Source organism: Leptodactylus fuscus, chromosome 10, assembly GCF_031893055.1.
Source record: "Leptodactylus fuscus isolate aLepFus1 chromosome 10, aLepFus1.hap2, whole genome shotgun sequence".
Classification (NCBI taxonomy): Eukaryota; Metazoa; Chordata; class Amphibia; order Anura; family Leptodactylidae; genus Leptodactylus; species Leptodactylus fuscus.
In genome coordinates, this window is record NC_134274.1 from 27326918 (window position 1) to 27349422 (window position 22505).

Below are 22505 nucleotides of genomic sequence, written 5' to 3' on the forward strand. Positions count from 1 at the left end.
GCGGCGCCCATGCGCTGCCGGGAAGATGGCGCCTCCGGCGCCTTTGACAGCAGCGCCGGAGGGGTTAATGCCTCCGATCGGTCCGGGGACCGATCGGAGGCATGAGAGCCGGTTGTCTACTGCTTGAAGCAGTAGACACCCGGCGGCTATGGCGGCCGCCCGGCTCCCGGGCGGTCGCCATAGTTACAGACCCGACACGCGCCGTACTATTACGGCGCATGTCGGGAAGGGGTTAAACATGGTCTTAATATAACAAAACAGCTTCCATTTCGCTTTCACCAAACAGTCTGCATAAAAATGCCACACGTTCATAAAATAATGAGGCAGATTAATTAACCGCCCCAAACTTAGAATAGACTGTCTTAAGTCACCAAACTTATCACAGTGACCGATGCTGAATGATAAATCGGGTGCATTGGTAGACTTACTAAGTTTACAACATCGTTGAGTTGGCTTAGTTTCCAACAACAAAATGTGAAGACTTGTTTGGTACAATGGTAGATACGTCTGTTAAAAAAAATATGGTCCTATAACTAAAACTGTGTGAGCCTGTTGCTAGCTGGTATCTGTGAATATGTGCATACTATGTGAGTGGCGTGTAGGGTAACTTCTGGATGGAGGAGTCGGGTTCTGAGGAATAGACTAGAAAGGATAGCTTAGGATAAGAAATGTTAGCTTAGTGTGAGGAAATGTAGAACATTATGATCTTGTAGTATGATAAGCCTGTCTAAACATGTGTTGTAGGGCACATATGGATAGCATTAGCATGATCATTCATAGTTGGATATTAAGTTGGTTGTCTGGGGTAGAGCATTTGGTAGGGATCAGGTAACAGAGGATGCAAGTCTAAGGGTCCATTCACACAAAGTTCTTTGACGAAGATTTTGGGGATGAATCCATGTCAGAATCCATGTGGAAAAAGCGTCTCCCCATAGAGTTCTATGAGTCCCGCTAGCGTAAATAAAAAAGAAGTGAGCTGCCCTATCTTGCCACAGATTCCGCAGCTGACTCAGCCTCGGCATTCATGGTGTGAGGCTCCCTCCCGATTAGGCCCGTTCTTGCGGAATGCCGCAACTGGATGCCGGTGCACTACACTGGCATCCCGACGCAGCTAGCTGCGCGGAAGTGTTCACATGCGGAATGCAAATTCCGCCGTGTAAACATACCCTCAGTCCGACATTATTATAACTCACTCCAGAAAACAGGTCTGTGTTTTACAGGAAATCTATGTCATCATTTCTTCTATTTCACCTTAAGACCAATAAGACTGAGCCATAAGACGTTTTGTGACCATCTGGACCAAACTTTTTCACGTAGAATATTACATATTTATTAGAGATGAGCGAACAGTGTTCTATCGAACTCATGTTCGATCGGATATTAGGCTGTTCGGCATGTTCGAATCGAATCGAACACCGCGTGGTAAAGTGCGCCATTACTCGATTCCCCTCCCACCTTCCCTGGCGCCTTTTTTGCTCCAATAACAGCGCTGGGTAGGTGGGACAGGAACTACGACACCGGTGACGTTGAAAAAAGTAGGCAAAACCCATTGGCTGCCGAAAACATGTGACCTCTAATTTAAAAGAACAGCGACGCCCAGCTTCGCGTCATTCTGAGCTTGCAATTCACCGAGGACGGAGGTTTCCGTCCAGCTAGCTAGGGCTTAGATTCTGGGTAGGCAGGGACAGGCTAGGATAGGAAGGAGAAGACAACCAACAGCTCTTGTAAGAGCTAAATTCCAGGGAGAAGCTTGTCAGTGTAACGTGGCACTGACGGGCTCAATCGCCGCAACCCAGCTTTCCCAGGATCCTGAATGGAATACACTGTCAGTGTATTCCCGTATACCCGATATATACCCCGATACCCGTTCCAACGGTGTGCCCCCCCACCTTCACCCCAGAAATACCCTGCAAGTCCCCTAGCAATAGAATTGGGGCTATATACACCCACAATTTTTACTACTGGTATACAGTGCCATTGTCTGACTGGGAATTCAAAGAATATATTGGGAATACAAATACCCTCATTTCTTGCTACTGCCATATAGTGCCAGTTTCTGACTGGTAATTCAAAGAATATATTGGGGTTACGTGCACCCACAATTTTTACTACTGGTATACAGTGCCATTGTCTGACTGGGAATTCAAAGAATATATTGGGAATACAAATACCCTCATTTCTTGCTACTGCCATATAGTGCCAGTGTCTGACTGGGAATTCAAAGAATATATTGGGGTTACGTGCACCCACAATTTTTACTACTGGTATACAGTGCCATTGTCTGACTGGGAATTCAAAGAGTATATTGGGAATACAAATACCCTCATTTCTTGCTACTGCCATATAGTGCCAGTTTCTGACTGGGAATTCAAAGAATATATTGGGGTTACGTGCACCCACAATTTTTACTACTGGTATACAGTGCCATTGTCTGACTGGGAATTCAAAGAATATATTGGGGTTATAAATACCCTCATTTCTTGCTACTGCCATATAGTGCCAGTTTCTGACTGGTAATTCAAAGAATATATTGGGGTTACGTGCACCCACAATTTTTACTACTGGTATACAGTGCCATTGTCTGACTGGGAATTCAAAGAGTATATTGGGAATACAAATACCCTCATTTCTTGCTACTGCCATATAGTGCCAGTGTCTGACTGGGAATTCAAAGAATATATTGGGGTTACGTGCACCCACAATTTTTACTACTGGTATACAGTGCCATTGTCTGACTGGGAATTCAAAGAGTATATTGGGAATACAAATACCCTCATTTCTTGCTACTGCCATATAGTGCCAGTTTCTGACTGGGAATTCAAAGAATATATTGGGGTTACGTGCACCCACAATTTTTACTACTGGTATACAGTGCCATTGTCTGACTGGGAATTCAAAGAATATATTGGGGTTATAAATACCCTCATTTCTTGCTACTGCCATATAGTGCCAGTTTCTGACTGGTAATTCAAAGAATATATTGGGGTTACGTGCACCCACAATTTTTACTACTGGTATACAGTGCCATTGTCTGACTGGGAATTCAAAGAGTATATTGGGAATACAAATACCCTCATTTCTTGCTACTGCCATATAGTGCCAGTGTCTGACTGGGAATTCAAAGAATATATTGGGGTTACGTGCACCCACAATTTTTACTACTGGTATACAGTGCCATTGTCTGACTGGGAATTCAAAGAGTATATTGGGAATACAAATACCCTCATTTCTTGCTACTGCCATATAGTGCCAGTTTCTGACTGGGAATTCAAAGAATATATTGGGGTTACGTGCACCCACAATTTTTACTACTGGTATACAGTGCCATTGTCTGACTGGGAATTCAAAGAGTATATTGGGAATACAAATACCCTCATTTCTTGCTACTGCCATATAGTGCCAGTTTCTGACTGGGAATTCAAAGAATATATTGGGGTTACGTGCACCCACAATTTTTACTACTGGTATACAGTGCCATTGTCTGACTGGGAATTCAAAGAATATATTGGGGTTATAAATACCCTCATTTCTTGCTACTGCCATATAGTGCCAGTTTCTGACTGGTAATTCAAAGAATATATTGGGGTTACGTGCACCCACAATTTTTACTACTGGTATACAGTGCCATTGTCTGACTGGGAATTCAAAGAGTATATTGGGAATACAAATACCCTCATTTCTTGCTACTGCCATATAGTGCCAGTGTCTGACTGGGAATTCAAAGAATATATTGGGGTTACGTGCACCCACAATTTTTACTACTGGTATACAGTGCCATTGTCTGACTGGGAATTCAAAGAGTATATTGGGAATACAAATACCCTCATTTCTTGCTACTGCCATATAGTGCCAGTGTCTGACTGGGAATTCAAAGAATATATTGGGGTTACGTGCACCCACAATTTTTACTACTGGTATACAGTGCCATTGTCTGACTGGGAATTCAAAGAGTATATTGGGAATACAAATACCCTCATTTCTTGCTACTGCCATATAGTGCCAGTTTCTGACTGGGAATTCAAAGAATATATTGGGGTTACGTGCACCCACAATTTTTACTACTGGTATACAGTGCCATTGTCTGACTGGGAATTCAAAGAGTATATTGGGAATACAAATACCCTCATTTCTTGCTACTGCCATATAGTGCCAGTGTCTGACTGGGAATTCAAAGAATATATTGGGGTTACGTGCACCCACAATTTTTACTACTGGTATACAGTGCCATTGTCTGACTGGGAATTCAAAGAGTATATTGGGAATACAAATACCCTCATTTCTTGCTACTGCCATATAGTGCCAGTTTCTGACTGGGAATTCAAAGAATATATTGGGGTTACGTGCACCCACAATTTTTACTACTGGTATACAGTGCCATTGTCTGACTGGGAATTCAAAGAATATATTGGGGTTATAAATACCCTCATTTCTTGCTACTGCCATATAGTGCCAGTTTCTGACTGGGAATTCAAAGAATATATTGGGGTTACGTGCACCCACAATTTTTACTACTGGTATACAGTGCCATTGTCTGACTGGGAATTCAAAGAATATATTGGGGTTATAAATACCCTCATTTCTTGCTACTGCCATATAGTGCCAGTTTCTGACTGGTAATTCAAAGAATATATTGGGGTTACGTGCACCCACAATTTTTACTACTGGTATACAGTGCCATTGTCTGACTGGGAATTCAAAGAATATATTGGGAATACAAATACCCTCATTTCTTGCTACTGCCATATAGTGCCAGTGTCTGACTGGGAATTCAAAGAATATATTGGGGTTACGTGCACCCACAATTTTTACTACTGGTATACAGTGCCATTGTCTGACTGGGAATTCAAAGAGTATATTGGGAATACAAATACCCTCATTTCTTGCTACTGCCATATAGTGCCAGTTTCTGACTGGGAATTCAAAGAATATATTGGGGTTACGTGCACCCACAATTTTTACTACTGGTATACAGTGCCAATTTCTAACTAGGAATTCAAAATGCGCAAGGCTCCCGGAAAGGGACGTGGACGAGGCCGTGGGCGAGGTCGGGGGAATGGTTCTGGGGAGCAAGGTAGCAGTGAAGCCACAGGGCGTCCCGTGCCTACTCCTGTGGGGCAGCAAGCATTGCGCCACTCCACAGTGCCAGGGTTGCTTGCCACATTAACTAAACTGCAGGGTACAAACCTTAGTAGGCCCGAGAACCAGGAACAGGTCTTGCAATGGCTGTCAGAGAACGCTTACAGCACATTGTCCAGCAGCCAGTCAGACTCTGCCTCCTCTCCTCCTATTACCCAACAGTCTTGTCTTCCTTCCTCCCAAAATTCCGAAGCTTTACAGAACAATAACCCAAACTGTCCCTGCTCCCCAGAGCTGTTCTCCGCTCCTTTCATTGTCCCTCAACCTGCCTCTCCACGTCACGATTCCACGAACCTAACAGAGGAGCATCTGTATCCAGATGCTCAAACACTAGAGTCTCCTCCATCTCCGTTCGATTTGGTGGTGGATGACCAGCAACCCACCCTCATCGACGATGATGTGACGCAGTTGCCGTCAGGGCATCCAGTTGACCGGCGCATTGTGCGGGAGGAGGAGATGAGACAGGAGTTGGAAGAGGAAGTGGTGGATGATGAGGACACTGACCCGACCTGGACAGGGGGGATGTCAAGCGGGGAAAGTAGTGTGGATGTTGAGGCAGGTGCAGCACCAAAAAGGGTAGCTAGAGGCAGAGGCAGAGGTCAGCAGCTTAGGCGAAGCCAGGCCACACCCGGAATCTCCCAAGATGTTCCAGTTCGTACCCAGCCCCGAAAAACTCCCACCTCGAGGGCACGTTTCTCGAAGGTGTGGAGTTTTTTCAAGGAATGCGCCGAGGACAGATATAGTGTTGTCTGCACAATTTGCCTCTCGAAATTGATTAGGGGCTCTGAGAAGAGCAACCTGTCCACCACTTCAATGCGCTGTCATTTGGAATCCAAGCACTGGAATCAGTGGCAGGCAGCAACGGCAGGACAAAGGCCGACTGCCGTTCACGCCACTGCCACTGCCTCTGCCTCTGCCTCTGCCACTGCCACTGCTGACTGTGCTGGCGATGCACTCCAGAGGACGAGCCAGGACACCACTTCATCTGCCTCCGCCACTTTGTTGACTTCTACCTCATCCTCCCCTGGTCCTGTCTTATCTCCTTCTCCTGCACCATCAAAGGCACCATCAGGCGTTTCTTTACAACAACCCACCATCTCTCAGACATTGGAGCGGCGGCAGAAATACACTGCTAACCACCCACACGCGCAAGCCTTGAACGCCAACATCGCTAAACTGCTGGCCCAGGAGATGTTGGCGTTCCGGCTTGTTGAAACTCCCGCCTTCCTGGACCTGATGGCAACTGCGGCACCTCGCTATGCCGTCCCTAGCCGTCACTACTTCTCCCGGTGTGCCGTCCCCGCCTTGCACCAGCACGTGTCACTCAACATCAGGCGGGCCCTTAGTTCCGCGCTTTGCACAAAGGTCCACTTGACCACCGACGCGTGGACAAGTGCATGCGGACAGGGACGCTACATTTCACTGACGGCACACTGGGTGAATGTAGTTGAGGCTGGGACTGCTTCCCAAACTGGCCCGGTGTACCTCGTCTCCCCGCCTAACATTCCTGGCAGGGACACGAGAAGAACACCCCCCTCCTCCTCCTCCTCCTCTACCGCCTCCTCCTCCGCCACCGCCTCCTCCTCCGCCACCGCCTCCTCCTCCGCTGTTAGATTGACCCCAGCTACGAGTTGGAAACGTTGCAGCACTGGCGTTGGTAGACGTCAGCAGGCTGTGCTGAAGCTGATCAGCTTGGGGGACAGACAGCACACTGCCTCCGAGGTGAGGGATGCCCTCCTCGATGAGACGGCAATATGGTTTGAGCCGCTGCACCTGGGCCCAGGCATGGACGTTTGTGATAACGGCCGGAACCTGGTAGCAGCTCTGGAGCTTGCCGGACTCCAACATGTTCCATGCCTGGCCCACGTCTTCAACCTAGTGGTGCAACGTTTCCTAAAGAGCTACCCCAATGTTCCAGAGCTACTGGTGAAAGTGCGGCGCATGTGCGCCCACTTTCGCAAGTCGACAGTAGCCGCTGCTAGCTTAAAATCTCTCCAGCAACGCCTGCATGTGCCACAACACCGGCTTTTGTGCGACGTCCCCACACGCTGGAACTCAACGTTTCAGATGTTGAATAGAGTGGTTGAGCAGCAGAGACCTTTGATGGAATACCAGCTACAAAACCCTAGGGTGCCACAAAGTCAGCTGCCTCAGTTTCACATCCATGAGTGGCCATGGATGAGAGACCTTTGTGACATCCTACGGGTCTTTGAGGAGTCCACAAGGAGGGTGAGCTCTGAGGATGCGATGGTGAGCCTTACAATCCCGCTCTTGTGTGTTCTGAGAGAATCCCTGATTGACATCAGGGATAACTCAGATCACACAGAGGAGTTAGGGATAGCATCCGATCCGTCACAGCTGGAGAGTAGGTCCACACATCTGTCCGCTTCACTGCGTTTAATGGAGGAGGAGGAGGAGGAGGAGGAGGAAGAAGAGTTGTCCGATGATGTGATGGTGATACAGGAGGCTTCCGGGCAACTTCGAATCGTCCCATTGTTGCAGCGCGGATGGGTAGACATGGAGGATGAGGAGGAAATGGAGATTGAACTTTCCGGTGGGGCCAGAGGAGTCATGCCAACTAACACTGTGGCAGACATGGCTGAGTTCATGTTGGGGTGCTTTACAACCGACAAGCGTATTGTCAAAATCATGGAGGACAACCAGTACTGGATCTTTGCTATCCTTGACCCCCGGTATAAAAACAACATCTCGTCTTTTATTCCGGTAGAGGGGAGGGCCAATCGCATCAATGCTTGCCACAGGCAATTGGTGCAGAATATGATGGAGATGTTTCCAGCATGTGACGTTGGCGGCAGGGAGGGCAGTTCCTCCAGTAGGCAACCAAGTTCTCACCGGTCCACACAAACGAGGGGCACACTGTCTAAGGTCTGGGACACCTTGATGGCACCCCCTCGCCAAAGTGCCGCCACGGAGGGTCCTAGTGTCACCAGGCGTGAGAAGTATAGGCGCATGTTGCGGGAATACCTTTCCGACCACAGCCCTGTCCTCTCCGACCCCTCTGCGCCCTACACGTATTGGGTGTCGAAGTTGGACCTGTGGCTTGAACTTGCCCTATATGCCTTGGAGGTGCTGTCCTGTCCTGCCGCCAGCGTCCTATCTGAGAGGGTGTTCAGTGCAGCCGGTGGCATCATCACTGACAAGCGCACCCGTCTGTCAGCTGAGAGTGCCGACCGGCTCACTTTGATAAAAATGAACCACCACTGGGTAGAGCCGTCATTTTTGTGCCCACCTGTGTAAAGCACCCCAACATGAAACTCCATGTCTGTACTCAACCTCTCCAATTCCTCCGCATCCTCATACTCATCCACCATAAGCGTTGCACAATTCTGCTAATACTAGGCTCCCTCCACCCTGATTTCCCCCAACTCTGCTGGTTAGAGGCTCCCTCCACCATGAATTTGCCCAAACTGGGCTGTTTAGAGGCTCCCTCCACCATGAATTGGTCCAAACTGGGGTGGTTAGAGGCTCCCTCCACCATGAATTGGTCCAAACTGGGGTGGTTAGAGGCTCCCTCCACCATTAATTGGTCCAAACTGGGCTGGTTAGAGGCTCCCTCCACAATTAATTGGTCCAAACTGGGCTAATTAGAGGCTCCCTCCACCATGAATTGGTCCAAACTGGGTTTTTTAGAGGCTCCCTCCACCATTAATTGGTCCAAACTGGGCTGGTTAGAGGCTCCCTCCACAATTAATTGGTCCAAACTGGGCTAATTAGAGGCTCCCTCCACCATGAATTGGTCCAAACTGGGTTTTTTAGAGGCTCCCTCCACCATTAATTGGTCCAAACTGGGCTGGTTAGAGGCTCCCTCCACAATTAATTGGTCCAAACTGGGCTAATTAGAGGCTCCCTCCACCATGAATTGGTCCAAACTGGGTTTTTTAGAGGCTCCCTCCACCATGAATTTGCCCAAACTGGGCTGTTTAGAGGCTCCCTCCACCATGAATTGGTCCAAACTGGGCTGGTTAGAGGCTCCCTCCACCATGAATTTCCCAAAACTTGGCTGTTTAGAGGCTCCCTCCACCATGAATTTGCCCAAACTGGGCTGTTTAGAGGCTCCCTCCACCATTAATTGGTCCAAACTGGGCTGGTTAGAGGCTCCCTCCACCATGAATTTGCCCAAACTGGGGTGGTTAGAGGCTCCCTCCACCATTAATTGGTCCAAACTGGGCTGGTTAGAGGCTCCCTCCACCATGAATTTCCCAAAACTTGGCTGTTTAGAGGCTCCCTCCACCATTAATTGGTCCAAACTGGGCTGGTTAGAGGCTCCCTCCACCATGAATTTGCCCAAACTGGGCTGTTTAGAGGCTCCCTCCACCATTAATTGGTCCAAACTGGGCTGGTTAGAGGCTCCCTCCACCATGAATTTGCCCAAACTGGGCTGTTTAGAGGCTCCCTCCACCATGAATTGGTCCAAACTGGGGTGGTTAGAGGCTCCCTCCACCATGAATTGGTCCAAACTGGGGTGGTTAGAGGCTCCCTCCACCATTAATTGGTCCAAACTGGGCTGGTTAGAGGCTCCCTCCACAATTAATTGGTCCAAACTGGGCTAATTAGAGGCTCCCTCCACCATGAATTGGTCCAAACTGGGTTTTTTAGAGGCTCCCTCCACCATTAATTGGTCCAAACTGGGCTGGTTAGAGGCTCCCTCCACAATTAATTGGTCCAAACTGGGCTAATTAGAGGCTCCCTCCACCATGAATTGGTCCAAACTGGGTTTTTTAGAGGCTCCCTCCACCATGAATTTGCCCAAACTGGGCTGTTTAGAGGCTCCCTCCACCATGAATTGGTCCAAACTGGGCTGGTTAGAGGCTCCCTCCACCATGAATTTCCCAAAACTTGGCTGTTTAGAGGCTCCCTCCACCATTAATTGGTCCAAACTGGGCTGGTTAGAGGCTCCCTCCACCATTAATTGGTCCAAACTGGGCTGGTTAGAGGCTCCCTCCACCATTAATTGGTCCAAACTGGGCTGGTTAGAGGCTCCCTCCACCATGAATTTCCCAAAACTTGGCTGTTTAGAGGCTCCCTCCACCATTAATTGGTCCAAACTGGGCTGGTTAGAGGCTCCCTCCACCATGAATTTGCCCAAACTGGGCTGTTTAGAGGCTCCCTCCACCATGAATTGGTCCAAACTGGGCTGGTTAGAGGCTCCCTCCACCATGAATTTCCCAAAACTTGGCTGTTTAGAGGCTCCCTCCACCATGAATTGGTCCAAACTGGGCTGGTTAGAGGCTCCCTCCACCATGAATTGGTCCAAACTGGGGTGGTTAGAGGCTCCCTCCACCATTAATTGGTCCAAACTGGGCTGGTTAGAGGCTCCCTCCACCATTAATTGGTCCAAACTGGGCTGGTTAGAGGCTCCCTCCACCATGAATTTGCCCAAACTGGGGTGGTTAGAGGCTCCCTCCACCATTAATTGGTCCAAACTGGGCTGGTTAGAGGCTCCCTCCACAATTAATTGGTCCAAACTGGGCTAATTAGAGGCTCCCTCCACCATGAATTGGTCCAAACTGGGTTTTTTAGAGGCTCCCTCCACCATGAATTTGCCCAAACTGGGCTGTTTAGAGGCTCCCTCCACCATGAATTGGTCCAAACTGGGCTGGTTAGAGGCTCCCTCCACCATGAATTTCCCAAAACTTGGCTGTTTAGAGGCTCCCTCCACCATTAATTGGTCCAAACTGGGCTGGTTAGAGGCTCCCTCCACCATTAATTGGTCCAAACTGGGCTGGTTAGAGGCTCCCTCCACCATTAATTGGTCCAAACTGGGCTGGTTAGAGGCTCCCTCCACCATTAATTGGTCCAAACTGGGCTGTTTAGAGGCTCCCTCCACCATTAATTGGTCCAAACTGGGCTGGTTAGAGGCTCCCTCCACCATGAATTTGCCCAAACTGGGCTGTTTAGAGGCTCCCTCCACCATGAATTGGTCCAAACTGGGCTGGTTAGAGGCTCCCTCCACCATGAATTTCCCAAAACTTGGCTGTTTAGAGGCTCCCTCCACCATTAATTGGTCCAAACTGGGCTGGTTAGAGGCTCCCTCCACCATGAATTGGTCCAAACTGGGGTTTTTAGAGGCTCCCTCCACCATGAATTGGTCCAAACTGGGGTTTTTAGAGTCTCCCTCCACCATGAATTGGTCCAAACTGGGGTTTTTAGAGTCTCCCTCCACCATGAATTGGTCCAAACTGGGGTTTTTAGAGGCTCCCTCCACCATGAATTTGCCCAAACTCTGCTGGTTAGAGGCTCAATCCACCCTGATTTTCAAAACAAATGTTGGTGCCAACCTCAACTTACTACAAGGGCCAAATTCACTGCTGGTGACAAGCTCTCCTCACTGCAAGTGCCAAATACACATGTTTCAAGGTGTTTTCCTACTGTCAGAGAGGTGGTATTGAGTGTGTAAAGTGTGTAGTTGTTAGGCTGTGATGTTGGGGTAATAGAGGGTCTTTGGTGTGTTAGATGCCCCCAGACATGCTTCCCCTGCTGTCCCAGTGTCATTCCAGAGGTGTTGGCATCATTTCCTGGGGTGTCATAGTGGACTTGGTGACCCTCCAGACACGGATTTGGGTTTCCCCCTTAACGAGTATCTGTTCCCCATAGACTATAATGGGGTTCGAAACCCGTTCGAACACACGAACATTGAGCGGCTGTTCGAATCGAATTTCGAACCTCGAACATTTTAGTGTTCGCTCATCTCTAATATTTATGAAATGATGAGATCACCATCCCAGTGCTTTGTGTGGCTAATGCTTACAACCATGAAATGTCTAGCTTTTGCTAATATTTTTTTGTTCTTGGATTCCCACCAAGAAATGTGTTTCCTTAGTGTGAGATAAAATTAGAAGCTTTATGTCAATGACAGAACTATCTACAATGTTAAAGCCAGACATAAACAGTTGTCCTGCATTGTAATGTGTGATTAAATGTGATTTCATAGCTAATCTGTTTGCCCTGAAATGTGCCAAGCTAATGGAATTGTCTTATTTAATGCAGGGCATCCAAATTGTCCAGTCATTAAATGAAATTTGCCAATCCGCCTGGACACTGGGACTGCACCAGACGTTTCTTCTACTTCTTATTATCGGAAAGTGGCTTCTTCCAATTGGAGATGGAGTAACACGGGATCAACTTTCTCAGCTTCTTCTTATGTTTGTGGGAACTGCCGCAGACATTTTGGAATTTACTAGTGAGACTTTGGAAGAAGCTGCAATAAGGTATATTGTATAACATTAAAAATGTATTGGTGGGATTAAAAGTCTGGCAAATATTTAGGCATTGTTGATTTGTAGGGTTGAGCGATCGGGATCGGAAAAGATCGGATTCCGATCGGCGATCGAGTAAATTTCACGATCGAGATCGGAATTCCGACCCAATCTTTTCCAGCGGGATCGAGATCGGAGGTTATCTCAAGATCGGCTCAACCCCAAAAGTGACTTTTCCCATAGAGAAGCATTGACTAGGGTTGAGGATCGGGATCGGAAAAGATCGGATTCCGATCGGCGATCGAGCAAATTTCACGATCGGGATCGAGATCGGCTGGAAAATGATCGGAAATCAGATTTTTAAAATCGATCTTGAAATCTCAAGATTGGCTCAACCCTATTGATTTGTCTTCATAATGCCCATAGATTAGAGATTGAGGCAATGTAGGACACCTCTTTTCTCAGTCTGAGTTTAGCAACCATCAGTAACTTTGCTTCTTGGAATGGTGTATGGCGACAGTATTAATTCATATCAGTATGATGTGTGTGATGGTGGCTCAGTGGGTAGCACTGTTTCCTTGCTGCGCTGCGCTCCTGGGTTTAAATCTGACTTTGAGTAACATCTGGATGGAGTTTTTATATTTCCTCCTTGGGTGGGAGATTCCTATAGGTACTCCAGTCTACCCTCCACTTCATAAAAATATACTGATGAGTAAAATTGGCTACTCATAACAACACTTGCCCTTGTGGCTGTTGGAGATGAGCACATGTATGGAAGCTTTCCTACCCCACCCACAATGCTCCCTATTCTTTCAATACTTTGTGTGAGAAAAGTACATTGCAATTGTTTAACATTGTATTTGCTGAAAGATATGGGAGGAAAGTGAGGTTTTTGGAAAATACTGTTATGCTTCAAGATAAGAGTGCACACAATAAGACAATAAATAAACTATCAGCCTCCTCCCCTCTCCATAGAGTTCTATGTGTGCAAAGAGAGGAGTAGGACATCTTAATAAATGGAGAAGAATACAAATTCCTTTTATACGACATATTAGGTTTCTTATATTCACCTGTACTATTAATTTATGAAAAGTTGTTCTAAATGGAGATAGGTCAATAATAGTCTTCCAGACACCACTGGCACCACCTCACCTTCTTTGAAATCTAAAGGTTTTTACAAGTTAAAATCCAACAGCCATTTCTTTTTCCCCAACATCTGCTGTCAGGAGAGACTTTGGACACCTCAAATAAACATTAAATGGTCATCTATCCCCACCAAAATCAGTGGATTCAGTTGATATTAATATGATGTGTATGGCCTCCTTTACAATAGGTCTTACCCTTTGTTCACATCTTTGTTTGGTAATCCGTTCGGGGAGTCCGCATGGGGACCCCCCGAATGGAGTACCAAGTGCATTTGCAAGTGCTGTGCAGTGAAAGCACACGGACTTCATAGACTATAATGGGGTCCGTGTGCTTGCCGCGAGATCTCCACATGAGTCATGTGCACAGGAAAGTAGATTGCGAACTAATTTCCTGTCCGCATGTTCCCTGCGGAGATCTTGTGGCAAGCACATGGACCCCATTATAGTCTTCTGGGGTCTGTGTGCTTTCACTGCACACTGCTTGTAAATGCGTTCGGTAGTACATTCGGGGGGGGGGGGGGGATCCCCATGCAGACTCCCCCAACGCAGATATGAACGAGGCCTTAGTCTGCTTTTAGATGCTACAATTTTTGCTGCACATTTTTAGCCTTAAAAAGAAGTGGTTATTAAAAAGGGGAGACATACAAGTCTTTCTTTTTCAGATCTAGCGTAAAGAGTACAACATAACCAGAAGATAATTACTTGTAACATAGTTACCAAAAAGTGTAAATCAATTCCGAGAGATTGCTTGAGTGAGACTAACATGGATTATATGAGTTTATATTGTTTACCTATTTCTCGCTGGGAGACGAGGCCATTTAACAATGAAATGACTAATCTGTTCTTGCAGTTTGTCTTCATCTTCTGTTCTGTTCTTTGAAGTTGATATTAAAGGGATGATAGCCTGGGGAGAAGTCAAATACATAACATTCACATAAAGTAGAGAAAGACCTTGCCACGGTTTATATTTCACAACAACAAACCATCGCAGACAATAAAAAATGTGATCCAGATATAGTCAGCCAGCAAGTCATCAATGCTGATTAAATCTAGCCAAAGATAGAGGAGCCGCCATATTCGTTTTATCACCTCTACCAATGAAAATGATGGAGAAATTATTTTTCTATGAAGGATTTGTTGGTTACTGGTGTTTGATGTGAAACAAACAGTCTGTTTTTCATCATGTGCTAAAGGCTTTATGTACAAGTGTATTTTGTTCTTCAGACAGAATCAATACAGAAAGCTGGAGACGGAGAAAACTTGATCATTTCGAAATTTGGCAAAGTGCCCGTGCAGTGTATTTTAGATGAAAGTCCTGAAAGAATTTTCTAACACTAGTTATCAGGTCATTGCCTCATTGTAGTTGGGCATGAAAGCTTCACTGGCCAAAGAACCGGCTAGATGATATCTGTTAAAAATATGTGATATTCAGGCTAGAGACAAGTTGCTCAAGAGATTTAGAGGAACACGTAACATAAAAGAAATGTACTACCTTTTTTATTTCACTCTTTTTCTAATTTTGTTGTATTTTCTGAATTTGTAATTGTATTTTTTTTTTAGTTCGTGAAAGATTAGTCAAGGTTTTCTCTGATAACAGGTATATGCTAGACTTATACTAGCACTCGAGTGCCAATATGACTCTGCTTAAAGGGATACTATCATTAAAACTAATTTTTTTGGGGGTACCACGTAGGAATAGCCTTAAGAAAGGCTATTTGTTTCCTACCTTTAGATGTCTTCTCCGGGCCGTGGTTCGGTATATAATCCGTTTTTCATTGGTATGCAAATGAGTTCTCTCGCAGCACTGGGGGCGGTCTCCAGCGCTCAAACAACACTGGGGCATCCCCAATGCTGCAGGAGAACTCTCCAGCACCGCCTCCATCTTCTTCAGGAACAGGTCTTCTTCCAGAGGTGGCTTTAAACTTCTAGGCCTTGGGCAGCCGAATGTGCATGCCTACCGGCCACAAGAAAATGGCCACTTACAATACTCAGTAAGTGGCCACTGTCTTGTGGCCAGTGGGCATGCGCAGTAAGCTTCGCCCTAGGCTGGGGGCCTAGAAGTTTGAAGCCAACCCACGGAAGAAGACACGAAGAAGACCCATTCCCGAAGAAGATGGAGGCGGCGCTGGAGAGTTCTCTCGCAGCATTTGAGCGCTGGGGCCCGCCCCCAGTGCTGCGAGAGAACTAATTTGCATACCGATGAAAACCGTATTATATACTGAACGGCAGCGCAGAGAAGACATCTAAAGGTTGGAGATTAATAGCCCTTCTTACATGGTACCCAGAAAAAAATTTAGTTTTAATGATAGGATCCCTTTAAAATCAGCCGAGCAAATTTCTGCAAGGAGGACTTTTCACTTTGCCATCTTTGGTGGAAACCCAGCAGACCTTATTATAGCCTAGTTTCCCATAGACAATATGGCTGCTATAAAGCATACAGTATCTGTGCTGTAGATAAAATTATATTCTAAAAAATCAGAAAATTAAAACGGTAAAAAAAGGATAATGGGGCAAATTTACTAAAACTGTCTAATTCTGATTAATTAATACGGCTCCTCTCTAGTCTCACTATGCACCACCTACTATTTGACTTTGTTCTTAACAAACATGCATGGTGTTGCTTCTTAAACTTCACCCCTCTTCAGCAAGTCCTTCTCCTTTCAGATAAGCCATGCCCTTTTGTCAAGCCAGGTGTAGAAAGTGTCTAATACAGTTAATAAATGTGATGCAAGGGGTGTACGCAATAGTAAATATTGTATTATTGGTGACACGTTCCATTTACTTGTGTATTGCCCTCTACAGGCTAGTCATTTACAACTTGGCTTTGTTCTTTCATTTACAACTTGCCTTTGCACTGGGGCCATTCCCATTCTGTACAGGCTTCAGTTATATTAACCTTTTCTGCTGTTTCAAGATGTCAAAGTGTCACGCTTATTGTTTGAAATAAATCATTTTTTCTAATTTTGCAGAAGTAACATTATTTTGGTGTATTCTATCCTTGGTGTATGGACATGGAGTATGTTGCAGTTTCCACTTGACCTGGCCGGTAGGTGTTACTTCCAAACAACTGACAAATAAGGCTCTGTGCACACTGAAACCACAGGTTCCATTGGATGAACCTTACAAAATTTTTGACAACAACATCAACACAGTCTGCAGTATTCTCGCCATCATAAACTCCAGAATATTGGAATTTATGTGTCTGTTTATATGCACCGAGTTCTTTCCATGCATATTTGGACATGTCGCACACAATAAAACAACATTAAAGGGCAGAAGTGTTATGCTTATAGCTGCACCTTTATTAAGATTTCATCTTTATTGAATTTTGTTTTGTAGTGCAAAATATTGGATGTCAGGAAGGATCATCAACCAAAAGGAACCTCTGCCTACTGTTTTGTAGGTACAGTGCAGATCTTTGGAACATCGGCATAAGTCTACTTATTCAGGACGGTCCTTTCCTTGTAAGTCGGATTATTCTGATGGCTTGTTTCAAGATAACTAACCAAATGTTGGTGTTTTTCGCTGCAAAGAACAGTCTGATTGTGTTACTGCAGCTATATCGACTTGTTGTAATACTGGTAGACTTTCATAGTTCTTTGGAAAATCGGAAAGCAAAAGGAAAAATGGGAGAAGGATGTTGCCCGTGTGAGTCCACTGATGATCCAGAGGTACCAGCCACAAGTCTTGCTTCTGACACAAAAAGTTTAGAAGCCAGTGCAGCCATTACACTTGATGAATCTTTATCAGAAGCTCTTTGAATTCTTTGTTATAAATGAATATCTTCTTCTGTTGTGTACCTATTGCACTCCTGGAAGGTTCTAGCGAGGCCAGTGGATATATGGAGCATGTCTGTGCCTTCCCACATGTACTGTATCCAAGTGACATTTAAGGAGCACTGAAGTATGGGGAGAGACGGTTAACGGTCAACACAAGGTCAAACCAAACCATCTCACAGTTTTATTATTAAGACATTTTATTCCTTATTAGAAACAGTAAGGAAATCTGGAGTATCATCCAATTGTGAAATGAAAAAAATAAAAAAAACTTAAGAATTAAATTTGAGTGTCTGAGTTTCAATGCAAAAAGTCCTTATCAACAAGTCATCAAAAGGCTTAGACATGTACTAAGCATGATCAGACAAATATTCTGTAAGTTTTGATGTATGATCACACACGGGTGATAACTAGAGATGAGCGAGTAGGTATTCGATCGAATACTACGGTATTCGAAATACTTGTACTCGACCGAGTACCACTCGCTATTCGAATGGAAAAGTTCGATGCAGAACCAGCATTGATTGGCCGAATGCTATACAGTTGGCCAATCAACGTTGGTTCTTCTCCTACCTTTAGAAGTCTTCTCCGTGCAGCTTCCTTGTGGCGTCTTCCAGCTCTGAATTCACTCTGCCAGGCATCAGGCCTGGGCAGAGATGACTGCGCATGTCCGCGCTACAAGAAAATGGCCGCTTTGACTGTAAGCAGCCATTTTCTTGTAGTGCGAGCATGCGCAGTCAGCTCTGCCCAGGCCCGATGCCTGGCAGAGTGAATTCAGAGCCAGAAGATGCCGTGGGGATGCTGCATGGAGAAGACTTCTCAGAGGATGCAGCCCGACCCTCACTCGTGGACTTGTAAGTGTAATTTGATCGAATGTTGCCTACCCCTGAAATGAGCCTTTTCCCCCCCATAGACTATAATATGATTTGATATTCGATTCGAGTAGTCGAATATTGAGTGGCTACTCGAAACGAATATTGAATCTCGAACATTTTACTGTTCGCTCATCTCTAGTGATAACACATTGCCTGAAATGGTCCAAAGAAAACCCTTTTTCCCCTTCCTCCCCCCTACACATAAACCTTTTCCAGAATTCTCACCAAAATTACTAAGGGCGGGTTCACACCAGGGCCTGGTCTCCAATTTAGGCAATCCAGTGGGTTTCTGTCTTCTGCCCTGAGAAACTGGACAGGGGAGAGAAACCCGGCAGTCAATTTTCAAACCCATTCACTTGAATGGGTTTGCAAAGTGACCGCCCGTGAGCGTCTTCTGGTCTCCGCGACAAGACCGTTTTTTGGTTTTTTTTTTAACCGGACACAAAGTCCTGCATGTCCGACTTTGTGTCCGGTAAAAATAAACGGTTTCACCGCAGAGAGGCACAAAATGCTCATGGGCGGACACTTTGCAAACCCATTCTAGTGAATGGGTTGGAAAACTGACTGACAGGTTTCTCTCCCCTGTCCAGTTTCTCGGGGCAGAATACGGAAACTCGCCGGATTGCCTAAAGTGGAGACCGGGCGCTGGTGTGAACCCGCCCTAATTCTACTATATCAACTTAAATATTAATATTCTCTTACAATTTACTGGAAGTTGTTCACATTTCAACTTCTATTTTCAATGATTCTGTTTGTAACCTCATTGATTTTACTGTGATGTTCAAGTTACATGTTAGCCATATTATTTGCAAAAAGGAAATACAAATAGAATTTAATTTAAAAAAAAAAAGGTTAAAAAATCTCTAAACTCTTCCTAAAAGTTATACCCTATAACTCATGATTTGGCTATGAGATTGAAACATGCCGACACTGATTTGTCATTGCGATTGTGCCAGAATTCTGATATTGTTTTAACTATTTTGCATTTTTTTAATGTTTGTGCCTAATTTATTAAGCATGTGAGCTCTTTTTTTAGTCATTTGTGCTTAATATGGCATTTTTTAAAGAGTGATTTCTAGTTGTAATGTATGTGTGTGTGGTTTAGATGGAGCATAGGTGTAACACCCAATTCATTATATGTGACCTTTATAGGTCAATACATTTTTGTGTAAGTATATTTCCTTCAAAACTATCTTAAAAATTCATCAACATTCCTTTGTGAACACTAGGCTCTCTTCCAAGGAGATTACAACAAACGTATGAAACAATGTGAAACATGTTGATAAATTTGTCCCAAAAAACACATTAGAAAAGTAAGGCAAGCCATAAAATTGAGTATGGTTGCAAAAATGCATGAATACTTTAGTTTTAACTTATTATCCTGTTTATTTGATCTAGAAACCTCCCAATGACAACAGGCCCTGAATCAATAATCCATATCCAGCAACCTAGTGCCCACTTCTTATAGTTACACTCTTATGTATAAAAAATCAGATCTCTGCAATGTCCTCCAAACCTGCTATACTATGTTTGTTTTGTAAGTTAGTGTCCCAAAACTGTGCACAATAGCCATGTGTTTTCTAAGTAATGAGTCCTATAGGTAAAATTCTCATCTCATCTTGCACCTCTATGGTCCACTAGTTTCCTCAGTTCAGATTTATGGTTTGGTAATGTTTCCTTGAGCTAACACTAACACACATTAATAATGAATGTTATTTACCATTCACTTGACAATGTCATGTCACCGAAATTACTGCACTTCAGGTTTCTTATGAACCATTGTCAATCATGTATTGAGTTCAATTGCAGTGCAGTACACTGGTTATGTAAGGAGATGAAAGGGATTCTATCATTAGAATCCCTTTTTATGCTAAGACCACCTTGGAATAGACTTTAGAAAAGCGATTCTTCTCCTACCTTTCTTTTTCTCATCTACGCTGCGGAATTCCTGAGAATTTTCTTTTTGATTCCTTATGTAAATAAGTCTTAAGAAAGCATAGAAGGTGCCCCCTGTTCTCACCAAAGACTCTCCAGTGATGCCCCTTTCTTCTTCTGCCGACGCCTCTCCTCCACGTCATCCATTTTCCTGTGGCCTCTTCCACGAGCACTTGCCACAGGAAAAATGGTCAAACCAACATGCGGAATCAACTCTGCTGGCCAATGATGCGGCTGATGACACCGCGTAGAGGCATTGGCAGAAGAAGGCATAGGTATCACTGGAGAGTCTTCGGCTAGGACAGGAGTCACCCCCTGTGTTTTCTGAAGACTCAGGACTTGCATAAGGATAAAAAAGAAAATTCTCAGGAACGGCGGCGCGGATCAGAAAAGGAAAGGTAGGAGAATAGCCTTTCTAAAGGGTATTCCGACTTAGTCTTTGTAGAAAAATGGATTTGAATGATAGAATCCCTTTAAAGAAGACCTTTGATCACTTTCAGCAACTCCAACTCTTGGGACTCTTCAGTAGTTGCTGCTCCGTTGACTTTGGTGCAATTAGAATTTTGCTAGACCCTTCCATTCCTGCAAATTGGTGCTGCTATTTTTAGGGCCCACTTGACAGTGAACAACCTAGTTAGCATATTGCGAGCTGAAAGTAATGGCACCAATTGTTCAGGAGGGGTGGGGGCTACAGGTAAAAATTGCAACTGCATCAGAATCAGTAAAGCAGGACCTATTGAAGGATGCAAAGAGTTGGAGGTGCTGGAGGTGGCATAAGATCCTCTTTAATACTGCACTTAGGATACTATTGATTTTACACATTTCAGATTTTAATGAGTTTAAGGATTTCTTCAAGATTGTACAAGTATATGAAGGTTGCACAGTTAAAATACATCTTCTGCAGAAAGGTTCTGGGAGGAAATCCTGTGGTTCATAGATAACAGAATGCTATTTATTGACATAGCTATGTATGAAGTATGTCCTATAGTGTATACTTTCCTATTCTATAGTAATCTGACCCTATGTATGTATGTATACAAAGTATTCAGATCACATACATTGTGCTGCTGTCCACATGACTGATTCAACTAAGACTACTTATAGAAATATGATATAAAGAAAAAATGTCTCCTATTGTTTGTCTTTGTGCGCCACTTTCGTTGCTAATTTTATATCAAACCCTTTGGGAGAAGCTTTTCCCTCCTTCACTTCCTAAGCACTTCTACAATAACTTCCTGCTCTAGCAGTGACGATGATGAGAATAAGACACTTCTCAAGATTTCAATAAGTGGAACCAAATAACCAAGTCCCACACGTAGATCTTGCAGCCATGTCTCACAACAGTGCACTTGTAGTTTACAATAGATAAATATTGTCAGACTGTAGCCGCTGAACATTCAACATGGGTGGTAGAAAAAATATTGGCAAGAAACTTAGATGTTAACATCAGCCAAAAAATAATTGTCAACCATTGTTCTTAATGGAGCTCTTAATTTCAGACATTGTTTCCTTATAAACTGTTTTACAAAAGAGGAGAAAATCAGCAATACAAACTAAAAGAATAAGCTAATTTACCGAAATTATCCATTTAATTAATGCACTTTAACAATTCTCACATTTCAATTGTTTAGGTCATTACACAAGCCGGAGCGTGTTCTTGGTGATTAACAATCTTCTATTGTGTGTGTTTATTCTGGTCCGTGGAGTTGAGAATTACCATTCCATTTCTATAGCTAAAAGTGATCTGCTGGCAGGAATTCAGCGAAAGATTAACCCTTGTGAGACGTGCATTGATTTTTCTATTCATGTTTTATGTATTGTATAAAGTAATATATTAGGGGTCATGTAATAAAATGTTCAAGTAGTTGTCCAATTAGGACAGTGGTTCCCAACTAGTAGCTCAGTACCATGGAAGCCTTCAGTTATGGCCAAGAGCACTGGTTGCAATATGACAACATGAATACTGGCTATACTGAATATGTAGCTAAATCTCTTAGCAGTGCCAATTTGGGCTGGGGCCCCACATCGAGCAAGAACATTTTATAGTCACAGCAAACTGGATGGGATACTGCATGACGTTTATTTGATGCATCCATTGGTGGGTCTGTGCCATGTGGTGTGGAAATCTCGGTGGTGTTTCTACCTCTAAAAGATTCCAAGACAATCTGAGCAGCAGTTATTTGGGAAGATAGACACTAGGCTGCAACATCAATATTGTGTGTCCACACTACTCTTGTGCCTATATCGCACAACTTTTCAAGGTGAGTATCCAACTTTCTTTGGTAGCACACTTATCTTTCTCTCTTTTTTAATGTTATTACACTATGCAGTTTTTTTGTTCCTAAATGTGCCATATTCCAGTGGTTATCCGTGACATCAGAATGGATTAATGTGACATCAAAATTAGGAACTTTGGCATCG

At 44.5% G+C, this 22505-nt stretch overlaps 1 protein-coding gene across 1 annotated transcript in view; it reads left to right on the plus strand.

Annotated features, from left to right (window-relative positions):
• TMEM26 (transmembrane protein 26) overlaps nt 1–17440 on the plus strand; it is a 43944-nt gene extending 26504 nt beyond the window's left edge. The window contains exons 4-6 of the mRNA XM_075257565.1: nt 12145–12365; nt 16468–16544; nt 16838–17440. Of these exons, the coding sequence (XP_075113666.1) occupies nt 12145–12365; nt 16468–16544; nt 16838–17259 (720 nt within the window). The 3' untranslated portion in view covers nt 17260–17440. The remainder of the gene's footprint in view (nt 1–12144; nt 12366–16467; nt 16545–16837) is intronic.
• Nucleotides 17441–22505: the final 5065 nt, after the last annotated feature.